Source organism: Sebastes umbrosus, chromosome 18 (assembly GCF_015220745.1).
Source record: "Sebastes umbrosus isolate fSebUmb1 chromosome 18, fSebUmb1.pri, whole genome shotgun sequence".
Lineage (NCBI taxonomy): Eukaryota > Metazoa > Chordata > Actinopteri > Perciformes > Sebastidae > Sebastes > Sebastes umbrosus.
The window spans coordinates 6,704,639-6,721,634 of NC_051286.1; the positions used below are offsets into that span (position 1 = coordinate 6,704,639).

Genomic DNA, 16,996 nt, shown 5'->3' on the forward strand with positions numbered 1-16,996 from the left:
TTATGCTTCTTTTTATTGCCCATTAAAATGTCAAATAATGAAATACTTTGTAATTTAGTCCATTTATTCGTAGATTAATAAATACATTTGTAAACAAATGTATTAATTCCCATTTTTATTGTACAATTAATAATAAATCAATGAAATGCTTTATTAATATTTCCGTGACTCTTGTGGTCCTCCATACTTTAAAGTGTCCGCCTATATGACCTATGCCTTAAGCGGCCCTGTACTTTATGTCAGTTAGATCAACATTTTCCAAGAATAACACAGAGTCTGATTTGGGTTTAAATAATGACACATCATCTTCCACATTCAAAAGAAAGCTTTAATTAGAAAGTTATATACACACTGTAAAATTAAATTAAACTTTATACAAATATTAAATTACTATCTTCACACCCACTGCCATGTACAGAGGAAAAACCAAAGCTGAAAGCATTTGAAACTAAGAATCAAGATGTGTACTTTTTTAACCTGTTATTTTCAGGGACGCAACACCGTACAACAGTGCTTCTGAACGCAACGTTTTTTCTTCTTTTCAATCCCATAATATTTTAGCAAAGGAGAAGCAAAGGAATCGTGAAATATAGGTGCTTATAGGTTCATCATCATCATCATCATCATCATCATCATCATCACAGTAGCTGTTACAGCTAGGGGAGGACAGAGAAGAACGGACATTCCTTTTGTCCACAACAAAAGTAAACTCATTGATAAATACACAAAGACAGTTTTATGCATAGAATAGAAAAGAACAGAGTAAGGCCATTGGGAGAACAGAATACGTTGCAGTATTGTAAAGCAACCAACGCGGAGGCTTAAGATTATACAAAATAAAAAGAAAATGTACAAGTCTAAGGCAACATTCTGTTTGCATTAATAATGTAGCCGTTGACAGACAGACAGCCACGGATGCCAAATAAAATAGAAATTCAGACGTTTTTTGTTTTTTTTAAGCTTGAAAAGTAATTCTCAGGATCCTTTCGGGAGTCATGCCGTTTCCAGGGTAACCAGCTCAACCACCAAAGCTTTTCAACTGGCGACAGAGGATGATTTCTAACAAAATAATTCTCTCTTAAATTTTGGCATTAGGAGGGGTGAGTGAGTGGATGTAAAACTTTCACTGCAACCAGTTGCAGTTGTGTCCATAATGCACAAGAGTGGGGGGAGAGTCTTGGGTTCAGCGTGAAGGTGGGCGAGACAGCCAGTTCCTCTGAGGGGATTTGTGTGTTTCCAGCCATTCAGCAGAAAATGATAAATATTCTAGCTGGAGAGCAGATGAATAATACACACATTGTGTAGTGGACTCGTTGCCTGAAGTGACGCTGGTTTGTTCATGTGACTTATTCAACGCTGGGAGGGATATTTTTCCTACGGTGAAAGACGGGGGACATTGTGAAGCCAGTGTCTGATCTGAAGAGAGGCAAATCAGAGGCCTGTACTACCAAGCAGGATTCGTGGTTAGCAATGTAACTTCAGGGTTCATTAACCCTGGGTTTTCAGTCTATATTACACAAATATGAAGGAGTTTAAGTCATTATCCAGGCTAAAAGCAACACTGACAAACGCAGGAAGGACAATTTACTGTATGCTGTGGGTGTTGACCCCTTTGAATTATGTTTTTATATTTATTTTTTTACTTGCTCTCAAGTCCATTTCACACCGCCGGAGTCAGGGACACAGCTGAGAGAAGGCTGAAATTGTCAACAGTGTTATTTATAGGCTTTTATTACACGGCTGTGTTGAATACTCAATTCTGATTGGTCAATCACAGCATTCTACGGTCTGTTATTTCTTTATAGCAGACCGTTGCTATGGGCGAAGTTCTGATGTCGGACTCTGGCGGACCGTTTTTGTGTCAAATGATTGATTTCTCAAGTAAGTAGCCGTGTATTAAGCGGGATAATGTACAGTGAGCGGGTCATTGTTGTGAAATAATCGCTTCAGGGCGATGCAAGACTGCTTCGCTGTACATTATCCCTTACTTACATAATTCTAGGCTACATCTATCTCTCAATCTACACATATCTATCAATTGACGCATTCACACATTGGCATTTTTTTCTTTTGCCAGCTGTCCTTCCTGCATTTGGCAGATTCAACTGTGTTACTTTTAGTCTGGATTATGTGTTTAACTTGTTCATATTTGTCTAATATTATAGTTTGCTCTTGGTTTGTAAGATATGCCGCTCTGCTGATAGTAGACTTGTCCATGTTTGTGATTGGTCATACGCAGCAAACCCCGCCCCTTTCATAGCCAGATTGAGAAATCCTGGGTTGATAACCGCCGTTGTAGGACCGCTTAGCAGGATCTTGTTTGTTAGGGTTAGTTAAGCCAGATAACGAGAAGATACCCTGGGTATGTTGAACTCGCTTCGTAGTACAGGCCTCAGGAAATGGCTAGGCATACCATAAGAAGTACATGTCCTCTCCTGTTTAGCTGACACACACACACACACACTCAGATTCAGCAACTCAAAGCCACACACCAATAAATACAGTGGGGAAGAAAACACAACCTTAAAGTTTAGTCATGTGCCCAAATCACCTCTCCTCAAGCTTCCAGACTAAATGTGACATCATGTCTCCCTCTCCTTATACAAGTAAGACGTACAGCGCCGTCCTGAAACCAAAACACCAATCAATCCCACCCATGCGACAGAAGGAGCACCTTCCAGATACCGGGTGCAGCTGGCAACAGAAGAGAAAGGGGTCTTTTTATAGTGATGTTGATATGGTGCTTCGTAAAATGCTGCACCCTGCTTTTAGCTCTTGTGAAGTGGTTCTCAATCCCACTAATCCATATGCTAGACGCCACCCGGATACGCAGAAAGCTAGAGAGAGAGAGAGGAGGCTTCATGCTTCATTCAGAGTGCCACCGTGCTGTGACAGCAATAACTAAAAACAACATGCAGCATTCACAAAGCGGGCCGCGAAAAAAAAACCCAGCCGTCACTCACAACTTTTCAAGTACAGCGGGAAGACGATTCTGAGCGCCACGGCGTCAGGAGCGAACATCACAAGTTTTTTTAGTTTTTTTTTTTTTATCCGCAGTAATCCCAGACAGAGCCGACGTGTCTCGATTGCTATAGCCTTCTCCGATGAAGCCTCTGAGAGCAATGTTTATATAGAGGAAGGAGGAGGTATGGTGAAACACAGCCTACAGTACACAACCTTGACTCGGTATGTATGTTCTACATATACATAGGATCTACAGGATTTATGTTGAGCTGGCACCACTTTGTTTGTCCGGCTTGTCTTTAGTTTGATCCAGCAGCTGGGTCCAGTGGTGCTCCGTCGTTGGCTTTTGCTCTGCATGGGTAGCAATGGCAGAAGAGGTTGCATTGGGGAAGGACGGGGACACAGTTCTAGTCTTTTCTCTGCTGAGGGGAGTCGAAGGGGGAAGTACAGCCACAGTCAGTTCTGGTCAGCAGTGACAGATAGGGAAATAAGGGCTCTGCTGCTGACGCTGATAGCGGGCTGGGAGGCTTCATGCTTCCTTCAGCAGGGGGATATCTGCAGGGGAACAGAGCAGACGTGTTAGAATAGAGACGTGTCTCAAAAGTCAGCTGTTTACCAGTCCATTACATCACCAAAACATTTCAGTTTTACTTGATTTCATGCATGCTTACATCATTGTTTCGTCTACTATACACATTCTCTGATTGAGGTCTTAACCAATAAAACAACAGGCAATATTTAACAGACTCCTAATTGGCTATTTGTAACGTTATTCTCCACAAAGAACAGTAGTCTAATAGGGCTGCTAACTGTTTCCTCTTACCATCAGAGAAGTCATCCGTAGAGGTGACAGAAAGCAGACTGTGCTGATCGCTACTCTCAGAGTCTCTACGGAGAGGTAGGGGGCCTGCGCATGCACCCCCAGGGTGATCTCTAGCCCATGATGATGAAGAGGAAGAGGAGGAAGAGGGGGCCTGATGAACCAGTACCGTCTCTGCGTGACGGCGGGAGGAGAAGGACGACGATGAGGAGGACGTGGATGGGAGACAGAAGTCTAAGTCTCTGTGGTGGCGGGCTCTGCTGGGGCCTTGGCCTCCCATGGCTCCCTGAGGAAGACCCTCGGAGAGCACGATCGGGACCCGGGACTCCGGAGGAGCCGGAGGAGGAGTCGGAGAAGGGGAAGGAGGAGGACCAGAAGCGCTGCAGGGTCCGCCGCTTCCGTATACGGCCTCTTCGTAGGAGGGCAGAGTCACCTGGACGCCCTCGACCATGATGGAGCTGGACTGGCCTGAGACTCCCTGCTCCCTCCTGGTGGACAGAGAGAGACAAGGTAGATCAGACAGGTTGATAGGCGTGATGCTGTCAGGTGTGTTGCGTGCCGCAGCAGAGAGGAGGTGATTAGCGATGACTGTACAATCTCCTTATAGCAGGCTGCACTAAGCTCTCAGGTCTACAACACAATCAACAGGAGTGCCAATGAGCATTAGATCAAATAACCGTGGTCTTTTTTTATCACCGTGGCGTTTAGCGACTGTGACGGGATTAACTCCTTTATCCTACATTTACTTTCATTTCTCAAGTACTTAAGAAATGCCACCTTGATAAAATAGTTGTTAGGTCTTGTGCATCATAACTTGTTTTTCTAACTAGTTTCAACCAGAACTGAATAATAGGTGTGTCCACAGAAAGAATCTGCTGTGTCACTTTGTGACATATTGGGAGGTGGTTTTACAGCACCAGATATAAAAAAAGGGCTGTGTTCTCCCACAGCAAACAGAAATAAAAGCTCCCAAGAGTTTCTGGCAACAACAGGTTTTGTAAGAAATCCTTGTCAACATGTTTGTTCAGGGGAAGCCAAGGAGAAAACAAAAGGCACACGAAGAGACACCGAGGTTGAAGGCTCTGGGTCAAGTGGGGCATTCTAATGTGGTGTCAAATATATGACGATATTTTAATGAGCTATTTTATTTATGTGGAACAACTTCACAATGGAGTCTATTATGTCAAACAACAGAAGAATTCAGAGGATCAGAGATGTTTTGTAGGCACCATTTTTGTCGTCCGTCTCACCGTCTCACAAAAATATTCTAAATATATTGTACACTTAAACTGATATTGATTTTTTTAGGTGGGCCTTTCTTTTAAGTGGGTAAAATATGTTTTGCTACCGGCCCCGTCCACAGCAGTACATTGCTTCCGTGTCTGTTTCTCCAAACTGGGGGCATGCCGACCGCCATCTACTGTAGGTAATACACCAACTATGGATAAGTACCTCATACAACCCCACTTCAAAACACCCGAATTATCTCTTTAACTTATATATTAGGAGTGAGAATACAGTAATGCGTGTGTGTATCTTACCTGCTGTGATGGAAGGACTTGAGTTTTGGCTGTACGAGAACAAACAGCACCACTAACAGCAGGATGAGTGCCACAGAACTCGCTGTGGACGCCACAATAGACAGAGCGGGTATACCTAGCGGAGAGCTCGGCTCTTTGTCTCCTTGACGGGCACAAGAAGAGACAGACGGGAAGTGAAAATGTGGTTCACAGATTTTCATTTACATTTCCTGCATGAAGCTGTGTGTGTGTGATATCAAACATAAAGTTAGCTGAGGCGACAGACCTTGTGTGAGTCGGCAGCTAACTTGCATGGGGCCGTCCCACTCGCCGTTCTGGCAGGTGAGGAACTTGTAGTCCCCCTTCAGAGCGTAGCCCTCGTCGCAGAAGTACTCGATGACGGTCTTCTGGGTGAGGCGGTGGCAGGGAGACGGGTGACAGCGGTAGCCGCCGTTCTCTGGCTCAGTGGGGGGCGAACACACTGCGAGGAGAGGCAGAGAGGTGATAGAGGTTTTAACAATCGCGGCTGTTGTTGTGTATCGAACGTTATTTCTACCTGTGGTCAGGTTTGATTCCTGTGGTTTAAACGCTCGTATTGAGTGAAATTTCCCAGCGTTCCCTGCTGGCTCTCAAGGACAGTCCTCACTATTGGTGTTATGATTCTGTGTGATATTGAACTGATGCGATATTTCAGTTCTCATGCAGTCATGTGTGTTAAGTGCACATGCTCAACCTCAGCTGGCTTTTCAGGAAGTGAGAAAAAATTCTAAAGTTCATCAATCCATGAACTTAACCATGAAAATGAATCATTCCAGTTATAATACGGCTTATCTATAGACAGACAAATTAGGCCTGCATGTGAGCATGAATGACAGACCATACACTACTTTATATTGTACGCTAAATTATGTTCTTGTGTGTTTGTCTCATGTATGTATTTTTGCTCACCGGAGCTTCTGATGCAGCGCGGCGGTTGATGGGACCAGGCTCCAGAGCTGGTACAAATGATGGTGGTGGTCCCATCTGCAGTGTAACCGGGCTCACAGCCATAAGTCAGCAGGGTGCCCGGGGGAAAGGAGCCCCGGTTAGCTTCGGTCTGGTTCAGCAGGTCTCCGTGCTGCACGCCGGGTGGCCGCGCACAACCTAAAAGGACACAGAAACAAGAGAAGAGAATCAGAATGAGTCGTCTGCTTGAAGGCGTAAAGTGATAGAAGCGTTTTAGGTTCAGATATGGAGCTTCTTCCTCTGGCTCTAGGCTGGACTTATGAACATTTACTCCTTATGTGAGGAACTACCAGCTTCAGGCCAGAAGCCAAACTGAGATCCTGAACCACATTTTAATAATGTAAGGTAACAAGGTAATTATAAAAGTGTGTAAGTAAACTTGGTCGAGTTAGAAACCGCCTTTAGACAGGATATGGAACATCTTAATTTTCAATTTATGCAGGGATTTAAATGTATTACAGGCCTGCTGGGGGAACAGTTTTTTTTAAATCATGCTTTTTATTGTTTCCTTAAGACTACAACAACCTAAACCACAACAAATAAAATAATATGTACATATAATAACAGATAGTAACTGTAAATTGAAAAAAAACAAAGTATACAAAAATAAAAGGAGAAAAAAGTCTATAATAATAATAATAATAATAATAAATAAATAAATACATAAATATAAATATAAAACAAAAATATAAATATAAAATTCAATTAAAAAATATAATAAATAAAAAAATATAATAAATTTAAATGTTTAATGTCTGAATAATAATAAAAATAAATAAATAAATGACTAAATAAATAAATTCACACACCAGATTCCCAAGGCCTGCCATGGAGACGATTTGTCTCACATGTGATCTGGTTCTTTGACAAATAATGTACCAATATTATGTCAAATAAACAGAGTACTTATGAGCACTAATGCTGCTCATGTTATGGCTGTCTCCATCACAGTCTAATAGAGAAGAGCCCGTTGTGCTGTTCTATCATTACGCTGACATAAACTGTCTGCCGGGCTCCTCTGCAGGCAGCTGCCACTGGGTCAAACAACTCCTCACAGGGAAACTCTGTCAAGTTGACAGGTCGAGCTGATAATTAAAACTCGGAGGTATTGTTACTTGAAACTAGGCTGCATTTTACACAGGCGAGGGAGAAGCACTGTATCAACATGACAAGCTGGGTGGGGACAGCCGTGCTGCGCAGTACAGTGCGGAGGATACCTGAAGAGCCCCACAGTGGATTAAAACGTCACGAGAAGCTCCATATAGATCTAATTTCTCTCCATTATCTGGTGCTCATTAAACTGTCTCCATCCCAGGCCAGCGTCGGGTCGACGTGTCCGGCGGTGAGACAGCGGGGCTCATTTGCTCGGCTCTAATGACAGACTCGAAGCTCTAAGCCGGCCAATAACGACGGGATGAGGCAGAAGACCTAAAGTTAATTGCGCTTTGATCCACCTTCCCACGCTGCAGCTATGATGTTGCAGTGTGTCACGCCAGCTTCTTGTGTCTGAGTTTTATCGCAGTATCTGAATGTGTGCTGCACTCCCACAACTCCACACACACACACACACACATTCGGAGCTGCAATCTGGCGAGAGCAGAGCGTCTAAATCCAGCAGGTCTGACATAACATTGCAACACCTGTGTAAACTGAGACACGACAGCAGGAGGCCGGCTTTACTGTCAGTATTACTGATCTTAGAGAATGGCCGACAGACATACCAGTTTTATTACGACTGATCTGGATCATCAGGAAGTGGTTCTGCGTGACTTTGGGCTTCAGTGGAAATGTTTCAAATACAAACCCTCAACACTTAATACCCATCTGGGTCATTATACATAATGCGAAAGACTTTCAGTGGACATCTTATCTGTTTGATTTATTAAACGGAATTATACAACGCTCAGTGATTTTTCTCAGTAACAAGGCCCAGACATAAGTGCATTAAAAACACCCCCACAATAAAAGAACATTAATAATGCCATCAACGCTAATGACCATACGGCTCATTATTTAATCCTTGGTCTGAGTATTTATAAAATCATATTAGCCACGGTCTATTGCGAGGCCTTATCGCTTGCGTGACACAAACAAATGTCGCAAACAGCCACTTTGTCTCGCCTCCGTGTGTGTTTAGAGATGGAAAAGAGGGACTATTTCCACAGCGCTGCCTCTAACATCCTCTAATCTCCGGGAAGAAGCGTCGCTCTAAGCTGGCAGCACAAGATTAAAAGCAAACACTCGAATGTGCGAGCGCCTACTCACCCACACACACACACAAAATCACACACATTTAACACCCACAAACAAAGACACTCCCAGGACTGTGTGATACCAAAAGGGTGTGTTATTGGATTCAGCTGGGGACAGATTTAGTGTGTGCTCAAGCACTGCTTTAATACAGGTATACTATAAAACTATATACAACTACTACTGATGGCCTACTCACCAAGTCTATCATCCTCTATCACAAGATACGTTGTTATAGGACTACAACTAGGGATGTGAGAGGATATGATAAACTTTAATACCACAGTATGTGATATACCTTGAAACCGTTACAACCCTAAGTACAACTCATTATTAGGGCTGTCCTCGACCAAAGAAATTCTTAGTCGACTAACATTCATACAATTTTGTCGACTAATCGATTAGTTGATTTAATCGACAGATCTGTAAAACTGAGTTTCTCCACAAAGAATCACACAAAAAGCACCTCTTTAAATCTTGTTTTTACCAGAGATGAGCTCATACATTTCTTGGAAATAATTCATTCAACATGAAAAACAACTAGTCGACTAAAGAAATCTTAGTCGACCAAGACCAAAACAGCCGATTAGTCGATTAATCGACTAAGATTAATGTTTTGAAAACAAATTTAATGCAACTATTTACAGCCCTGTAAAGCACAGAATTATAATTCAGTGGTTTAGCTGAGATTATGTAGAGAGCCACATGTGCAGATCAACTGTATTGCCATTAATACAGCCATGACAAAGAGTCTGTTTTAATGTCTCAAACACAAACGGATTTTCATTGTTTAATATTATACAACACTACACGCGGTTTGCGTGTTAATCCTTCTCACTCAAACACATCCACGCTCTTTCACTCACATGCAGAAACACTATCTCAGCGCACACCCACATGTCAGGATGCCATGTGACACCGTGACCCGAGCAGTTGTTCGCGGAGTTGCTTCGGGGCGACCAAAGGCTCTCTGAGGAGGAGCTGGTGTTAATGGAGGTGGTAAAGGTGATGAATGGATGACCCCGGGATGGGAGGCAGCAGGGGACAAAAAGGCCTGAGGGGGCAGTTTAGGACAATAGCCCGGAGCCGACGGCCTCTGTTATGATCTTTTGTGGTGCGCGGGAGGCAGTCAATGCAACTGCAGAAGACAGATGAGTGTTAACGGCATTCATTATCTCACTTTGAATAGCTTTCTTATCTGCAGGATTGTCTCAGAAATAAAAGGCATGCAAAGTACTTTTATTCATTATCATATAAAAAGGTGTACAGTAGTATTTTTAACTACCGTGCATGTATTTAAAACATGGGGCCTTTTAAACAAAGGATTCTAGAGAAAAGTTCCTCATCAAATACAGACTGGGAAAATCTAGTTTTTCTCGTAGCTTTATGCAAATCCACTGTTGTTTGTATGGTTGTTAAATCTACAAGGAACGTCGCCGCATTAGTGCTAAGAAACGGTTACAGTGTGAGGCTTAACCCACTCGAGGGTTAATTCTTACAGAGAGATCAGGAGGTCACAGAGGTCACTGAAGTGAGGTCGGTCTAAATGAACCATGAAGCCAGTAAAATGTCTATTTTAAATCTGGTGGTGACAAACCAGGCTCTCCCTCTCATACCAGGGAAACCTTGTGCTGCCTGTACAAACCAGCCTGAGGTTTCCAAAATCAGATTAATTTGCATTCATCGCACTTACACAAGAACTAGTGGTTAGATGGCATTAAGAAATTCCGCTACAAGCCATTACCTGCCGTGAAACACACAGCCAGGTCCTTTATTACAGTATGAGGAAGAGCACAAAGTACCAGTATGAATTTGACCAAGTTTTACCAGTTCCTCCCATATTGGACAAAGCAACTTGAAGTATTCAGACTTTCTGTATCTTTAACTTTACTGGTTTTAAACCAATATAACAAAGTTGCCAGTAAAGTGCTCCAGGGTGACGTGTTTTAGTAGGCCAACCAGGAAGTTAGAAGTTGCCCTCGTTCCCTCGACAGAAAGCAAATGGGTTTTTTCCATTGGGTTTTGGATTATTGCAGAAAATAAGCTCTGTGGCAAACACACGTTTATGATACTAACATGTTTTGTTCAGCAAGATGATCTCCACAAATGAAGACCACTTTTATGATTTTTGAAGTGTGAATGTAATTGTCAGAAGTAATGACTTCACGTCACCACCACTAAGCTAAAGGCGGACGAGTCGGCATGATGACGTTTAGTTGTCTCATTTAGCCACTTGTTAGCAGCCGCCTTTTTGTGCATCTCTAGGTTATGTTACCATACTGGTCCTAGAGTCAGGTCAATTAGTCAATTACTCAATGCTTCGATCGGGAGAAAAGTAATCGCCAACTAATTTAATAATCAATTATTCGTTTCAGTCAATTTCCAAGCAAACATTTTCTGATTCCAGCGTCTCAAATGAGCGAATATACGGCTTTTTCTTCGTCACATGTGTTAGTAAACTTACTATCTTTGGGTTTTGCACTGTTGGTTGGACAAAACATGTAATTTAAATACATCACCACCTTGGACTACTATACAAGGTCTGGATATCGTAATATGGCATAAGTGTTGTCTTTTCCTGGTTTTAAAGGCTGCATTACAGTGAAGTGATGTCATTTTCTGAACTTACCAGACTGTTCTAGCTGTTCTATCATTTGCCTACCCACTTAGTCATTATATCCACATTACTGAGGATTATTTATCAAAAAGATAATTGTTTTAAGTATTTTCTTGGTCAACCCTACAATCATCAAGGTATTTGGTAAAAAGCCCTAACCTATACCAAGAAACTAACTGGCAGATGAATTGTTGATGAAAACAGCCCTACTCTGTATATTTTGCATATTAGTAGCAACAAACAACACGGAGCCCAAATATAGACTAGATATGCATAAATGCACACACAGACTTCCTTTGCACACTACATCCCCTGAGAATAGAACAAGTCGTACCTATGTCAGCTTAAAAAACGGAAATGAAGACAAAATATGGAAAGGTAATGAAATGTCAAAAAAGAAGTGGATCTTAAACTTAAAAATCACTCCTGTGAGATTATACTTGTCAAAACAAGTCAGAGTTGTCTATCTTAGAACGGGAATGTGAGACAAATATATATATTCATCATCAAAAATGTGACACTACTTTTTCAAATTACCAGGAAAGGTTAGAAAAAAAGAGAGACAAATACAGACGGGAGAAGGTAGTCATCATCAGGCAGAAAGAGAGAAGAGAGAGGGGGGAGGGGAGATAGGAAGAGAGAGCAGAGAAACGTCAGCATCACGGAGCGCTGTGGCTCTGAGCAATTACAAGGCAAAAAGAGACATGTCGTGGCAGGTCGACCAATAGTTGTGTGCGTGAGGGAGAGGCTCTGTACGACAACAATGGGAAGAGGAGGCAGCCGTCAGCTACAGTACATACCACACTGTGGGTTGGGCTAGCACAAACGGAGAGACTCTGTTAGAGGAAAGAATGAAACGCTGGTTCAGGATCCAGAGACGCTAGAGCGGTTATAACCTCGCTGTCTCTCCCTTTTCCATCGGACCTCTCAGCCCAGATTGAATATTGGCTTTGAAAACACACAGGGAGGAAAAAAAACTGATTAAAGCACTAAGCAATGCCAGAGTGGATTTCAGCACGCCATGTTTTGTGCTTATGAGGAGGGGAATGAGTCACGGTTAAACACAAGCTGTTCTCCCACCGGTCTGATGTGAAGAGTTTGCTCAAGAGAGCCGGATTTCGAGAAATGTAGAAAACAATAATGACTGTTTTTTAGAGTCTTGTGGAAGCTAGTGGAAAAGGCGAGAAAGAAAAATATATTTCCATTACTTCAAAAAAAAGACAGAAATGTTAAGTACATTTGTGTTTAAAGACGTGTCAGAGATCATCCCATGTTTGTTTTTAATTAGCGGTGGGAAAAAAGTAGATATAGCATAGTATCGCAATATTTTGTGTGGTAATATTGTATCAAGACATCAAGTATTGATCTTTTATTATATAAACTATTAACATCTAAACAATCTGATGGTCACTATTCTGTATTTCAGAGGTTGTATCAATTAATAAATAATAATAATAATAGCTAATTAATTATAATAATTAATTCAAATGTTATTTTTATTTAAAAACAAAACATTGTGACTTGTATATAGTGTGTTATTCTAGGGTTATTTTTTATATTTTTTTATGCTAGTCATAGTAGTCGGGTATACAGTATTTATAGTGTATTATAATATAATTTTTATTGTGTATTCTATTGATATATTTCTCTAGTCTTCATTTTATATACTGGTCCGGTGCATTGCCTGGATGACCTGCTGCTGTAACACAATAATTTCCCAATTTGGGATCAATAAAGTACGTCTATCTATCCATCTATCTTGTAGCAGGCTCAATCTTAAAGTAGTGAAGATGCTGGCATCATATGAAACTAGAAAACCAAAGGACAAGAAATCCATTGTTACCAACCATGTCATGTTAGCTTGTTAGGAAGAATGTTAAATAACGCTCCAAAGTTGTGCAAAATTTTGGTGAAGAAAAACTGGCATGGCCATTTTCAAAAGGGTCCCTTAAACTCTGGATCAAAGAAATATACCAGAATAAAACAGATTGATCTGAACACCAAAAAGCTCTCGTTTGAAGGACTTTTATTAAACGTTACAGCGTCAAAAAATCCTTCAAACGGCAGCTATTTGGTGTGCAGATCAATCTGTTTTATTCTGTTCCTTGACCTCTGACCTCAAGATATGTGAATGAAAACTCTGAGATGAACAGAGTGAAAAATATATCTTATTAGATAAAACAGATGTTGACAAACTGCATAATTTGCAGTTGGAAAAGGTAATAAATATAATAATAAAGATAATATATCTTACGGAAATACTTATATGCATATCGCAAAATGTTTAAAATCTCAATAAAATCGTATTGTGACTTAAGTATTGTGATAATATTGTATCGTGGGGCCTCTGGTGATTCCCACCCGTATTTTTAATATCCACTTAAGACTCAAACGGTGCTTAAGATTTGCCATTGTGTTAAATAAAGTGGACATATAAAAAGGTTAAACTATTAGAAATCTTCTGGGCACAAAAGTGTAAGCTGATCAAAGAGCTTAACTGCTAAAAGGTTGGAGAGATGCTTCGTGTAGTGGGAGGACTGGGCCGGGACAGAGCGCCCACGAGGCTGATCGCTAATCCCAACATCCAGCGCCTTGAGGCTGCGCCGGAGGAGACTCGGGCTACGGGGGGCGTTAAAATCCCCTGCCTCACTCTGAAGTGCCTGCCTGGCTGTGAATATCTCCCTTTCCCCATCTGTTACCGATGGCACTCGCCCGCTAAGAGCCGCAAGGGGGGGTGGATTGAGGAAAACACGGGTGGTGCAGGGGGGGAAGACAAGGGTTTTAGCCCTCTTTGCTCAGGCAAATTAAAATTCTAATTATCCTCTATTACAAGCTGGGAGCGCTCTAAAGCAGATCAGATACTGATGACTTCTGCAGCCAGCTGTTTGGCTGCTCCGTAGAACAATAGGCCATAAAAGAGGGTGTGTTTTCCAGTGTGTCAAGAAGAAGCAGGGGAATTTGTGTGTGTGTGTTACTGTATGCTGAAGGGGTGTGTGTGTGTGTGTTGGATTAAAAAACCAAGAGGATGATGATGCTCTCTTTGGCCTGGTAAATATGTTTATGTTGCTTCGTTGGCATCACTCCAAGCCCTCTGTTGTTTTTGATGATGTTGCCGTCATTTTTAGACCGAGGGTGTTTTTGTTTTTTGCCACGTTCCCCCGTCTCTCCCGCTAATCCGTGGGATTTTTAGCCAAGCTGTTGTTATTAGAGTGCAGTACAGTGCAGCACGGTGGGGTGGTGTTGGAAAGAATAGGAGGGCTCACAACTCATTTCTGCCATCGGCAGATAGTAGTTGCTCAAAAGTCTTTAATTTCCTCAGATCATTTTTTTGCCATTATTGGACAGCTGACAGTGTAGCTGCAGACAGGAAATGGGGAGATGGGGAAAGAGGCGGGAATGTCACGCTACAAAGGAAGTCAGGCTGTTCTCATACACCATTCGGAGCTATACCTATACGAAAAGTCATACACTGTAATTTGTAGATATCCAACAAAATCAATTTGTGTGTAATCCACTTAAATGTGAACCAGGAAGTATAAAGAGCGATAAACGCCGCGTAGGGAGGAGGTCGGGGTGGATGGGTGGGTCAAAAAACACCGGACATTTGCCCAGGAGACCGGTGTCCGTTTCCCGTGTGAAACCAGAAGTCAACATTGATTTATTTGTCAGGTAGCTTCCGTACTTAAGTTATGCCAATTGCGTTTGTTATTTAACCCAAACCACGATCTTTTCCTAAACTAAATAGTTTTGTTGCCTAAACCTAACCAAGTCGACCGTTTCCTAAACCTAACTAAGTAGTTTTATTTTGGAGCGGAAATTGAGACGTGCGTCACATGTTGCTGGAAATTCGTAGGAAAAGGCACGAAAAATTAGCTTTTCATAAGAAATCATAAGAACGTTGTATGTTGAGGAAGTACAGTAGCAAATCTCTAACAGTTTCCATATTCATTAGGACATTTTTCAAGCAATAATGGGAATGATTCACTCGAATAGTTTCAGTTTTATGATATCAAACTGAATATATTTGTGTTTTGGTGCTGTTGGACAGACAAACCAAGATATTTGAACACATCATGGGCTCTGGAAACTTGTAATGGGCATTTTTTTTTTTACAATTTGCTGACATTTTATAAGCAAGTGGTAGTCTAATAGAAGACAGACACATAATTAGAAAGTTAAAGTTTGGTAAACTCATACGTTAATCTGACTTAAATTCCGGTGACAGTGAAAATGTAATCTAGAGGTTATTAAGCGAGTCATAGTTCAGCTGCAAAATGTGATATTGTATGTATAAAAGTACGTTTCCTGCACTCACTTTCCTTCTTTCACACATACACAAACATCAGCTTTCAGTGAGAGACGCTTCACACAGTATGAAGTGACACAACTCGCTGTACGCTGACCTGGTTGGGTGACCGCAACACAGGACGCTTAACGTCTGGGTGAGCGATACTAGCAGAGTCATATTCTACAGCGAGCGAGTGAGAAGTCGTCATGCTGTAACACTGACACGCACACACACACACAAGTGCACACACACAGTCCTTTCTGCTTTCATATTCTGTCCTCTCATAACAGCTGGGAACTGACTCAAAGAGAAAAACTAAAGCAGATTTTGTTGAACAGGGGGAAAGGTTATGGGAAAGAAAACGTGGAGAAAAAAACAGCTTATGAAAAGGTGGACTTGTATTACTGTAGGGCAGAAAGAATGCAGAACAAAGCTGAAACCTCAAAGCATGAAACCCATTTTTTTTTTCCTCAAAAAGCGCCGTTGTTCCATCTCCAGGGCCTCTTGGGGAAGGTGGGGGGGACTTAACTGAGAAGGAGGAGGGAGGAGGCGGAGGAGGATGAAGAACAGGGAGGCAGTGTGAGGGAGGTGCCGGCACATTTATGCAAGAGTACACACAGATACAGGCGGACAGTTCACTCGCTATGCAAGTGTAGGTTGCGAGTGTTCCAAGGCGGCATTGTAATCAGCGGGTTGGCATTGCTCACTGACATCCTATCTGAGGGGTGTGAGTGTCAGACAGAGCGGTGGGCACTTCATCGCCACACACTCCTATAAAAGGCAGACCGATTGTACGTCGGCGCCAAAGCCAACAGTGTCATTTCTACAGTAAACAGGAAGTTAGCCAGAAAACATGAGTCAAACAGCTGTGGGCTTCCAAAAGAGCATTTCCAGAGAACTTAGCGGTCCTGCTCGTCACATCTCTTCCTGCAGCTGCAAACACACGCACACTGCGTACACCCAGGGGTGAAGGAAGTCTCTAAACAGACAGAAACATCCTCACTCTCCCCACCCATTCCTCCCCTGCTGTTGCAGTGCGTTTAGAAAAGCCACGTGCGCACCCCATTGTCCCCGCTCGCTGAGGGACGGGGCGCTGTGACAGATTTAAGCAGCGTGCCTGCGAACAGGACAACAGACAACTTTGCATTTGAAGGGTTAAATATGCATGAGAGGTGGGTGAGGGCAGGGGAGGGGGGTATCGCCATTGTGTGACCCTATTTCCAACCCCAAAGATACAACACATACACACTGTGCCCTCCAGTAACAGATGGGAGGATGTTAGCGAACGGCGAGCTCCCCCTTCTCTCCTCTATCAGCCTCGCCGCTGAGGACAGCTGGGAGGCAGACATTCCTTCTTCTCAGCTTTCAGAGGAAAACAAAAGAGTGTGTGGGACCCCTCCTACACACACGTGCATGTGTTCAGACACACACATACACACACCCCCACCCTAAAAAACTGTCAATGCGACTGTGGGCTGATCATATTTCAGCAGCCTGGGCCGACCGGCCAGTAGAGGTGTATGAGTGCTGAG

At 42.5% G+C, this 16,996-nt stretch overlaps 1 protein-coding gene across 1 annotated transcript in view; it reads right to left on the minus strand.

Moving 5' to 3' along the window:
• Positions 1–2,942: 2,942 nt before the first annotated feature.
• The window catches only part of susd6 (sushi domain containing 6), a 34,922-nt gene continuing 20,868 nt past the window's right edge, over positions 2,943–16,996 (minus strand). Inside the window, exons 3-7 of the mRNA XM_037750959.1 lie at positions 6,253–6,447; positions 5,591–5,785; positions 5,326–5,467; positions 3,788–4,272; positions 2,943–3,519 (exon numbers count right to left, since the gene is read on the minus strand). Coding sequence (XP_037606887.1) covers positions 3,494–3,519; positions 3,788–4,272; positions 5,326–5,467; positions 5,591–5,785; positions 6,253–6,447 — 1,043 coding nt within the window. The 3' untranslated portion in view covers positions 2,943–3,493. The remainder of the gene's footprint in view (positions 3,520–3,787; positions 4,273–5,325; positions 5,468–5,590; positions 5,786–6,252; positions 6,448–16,996) is intronic.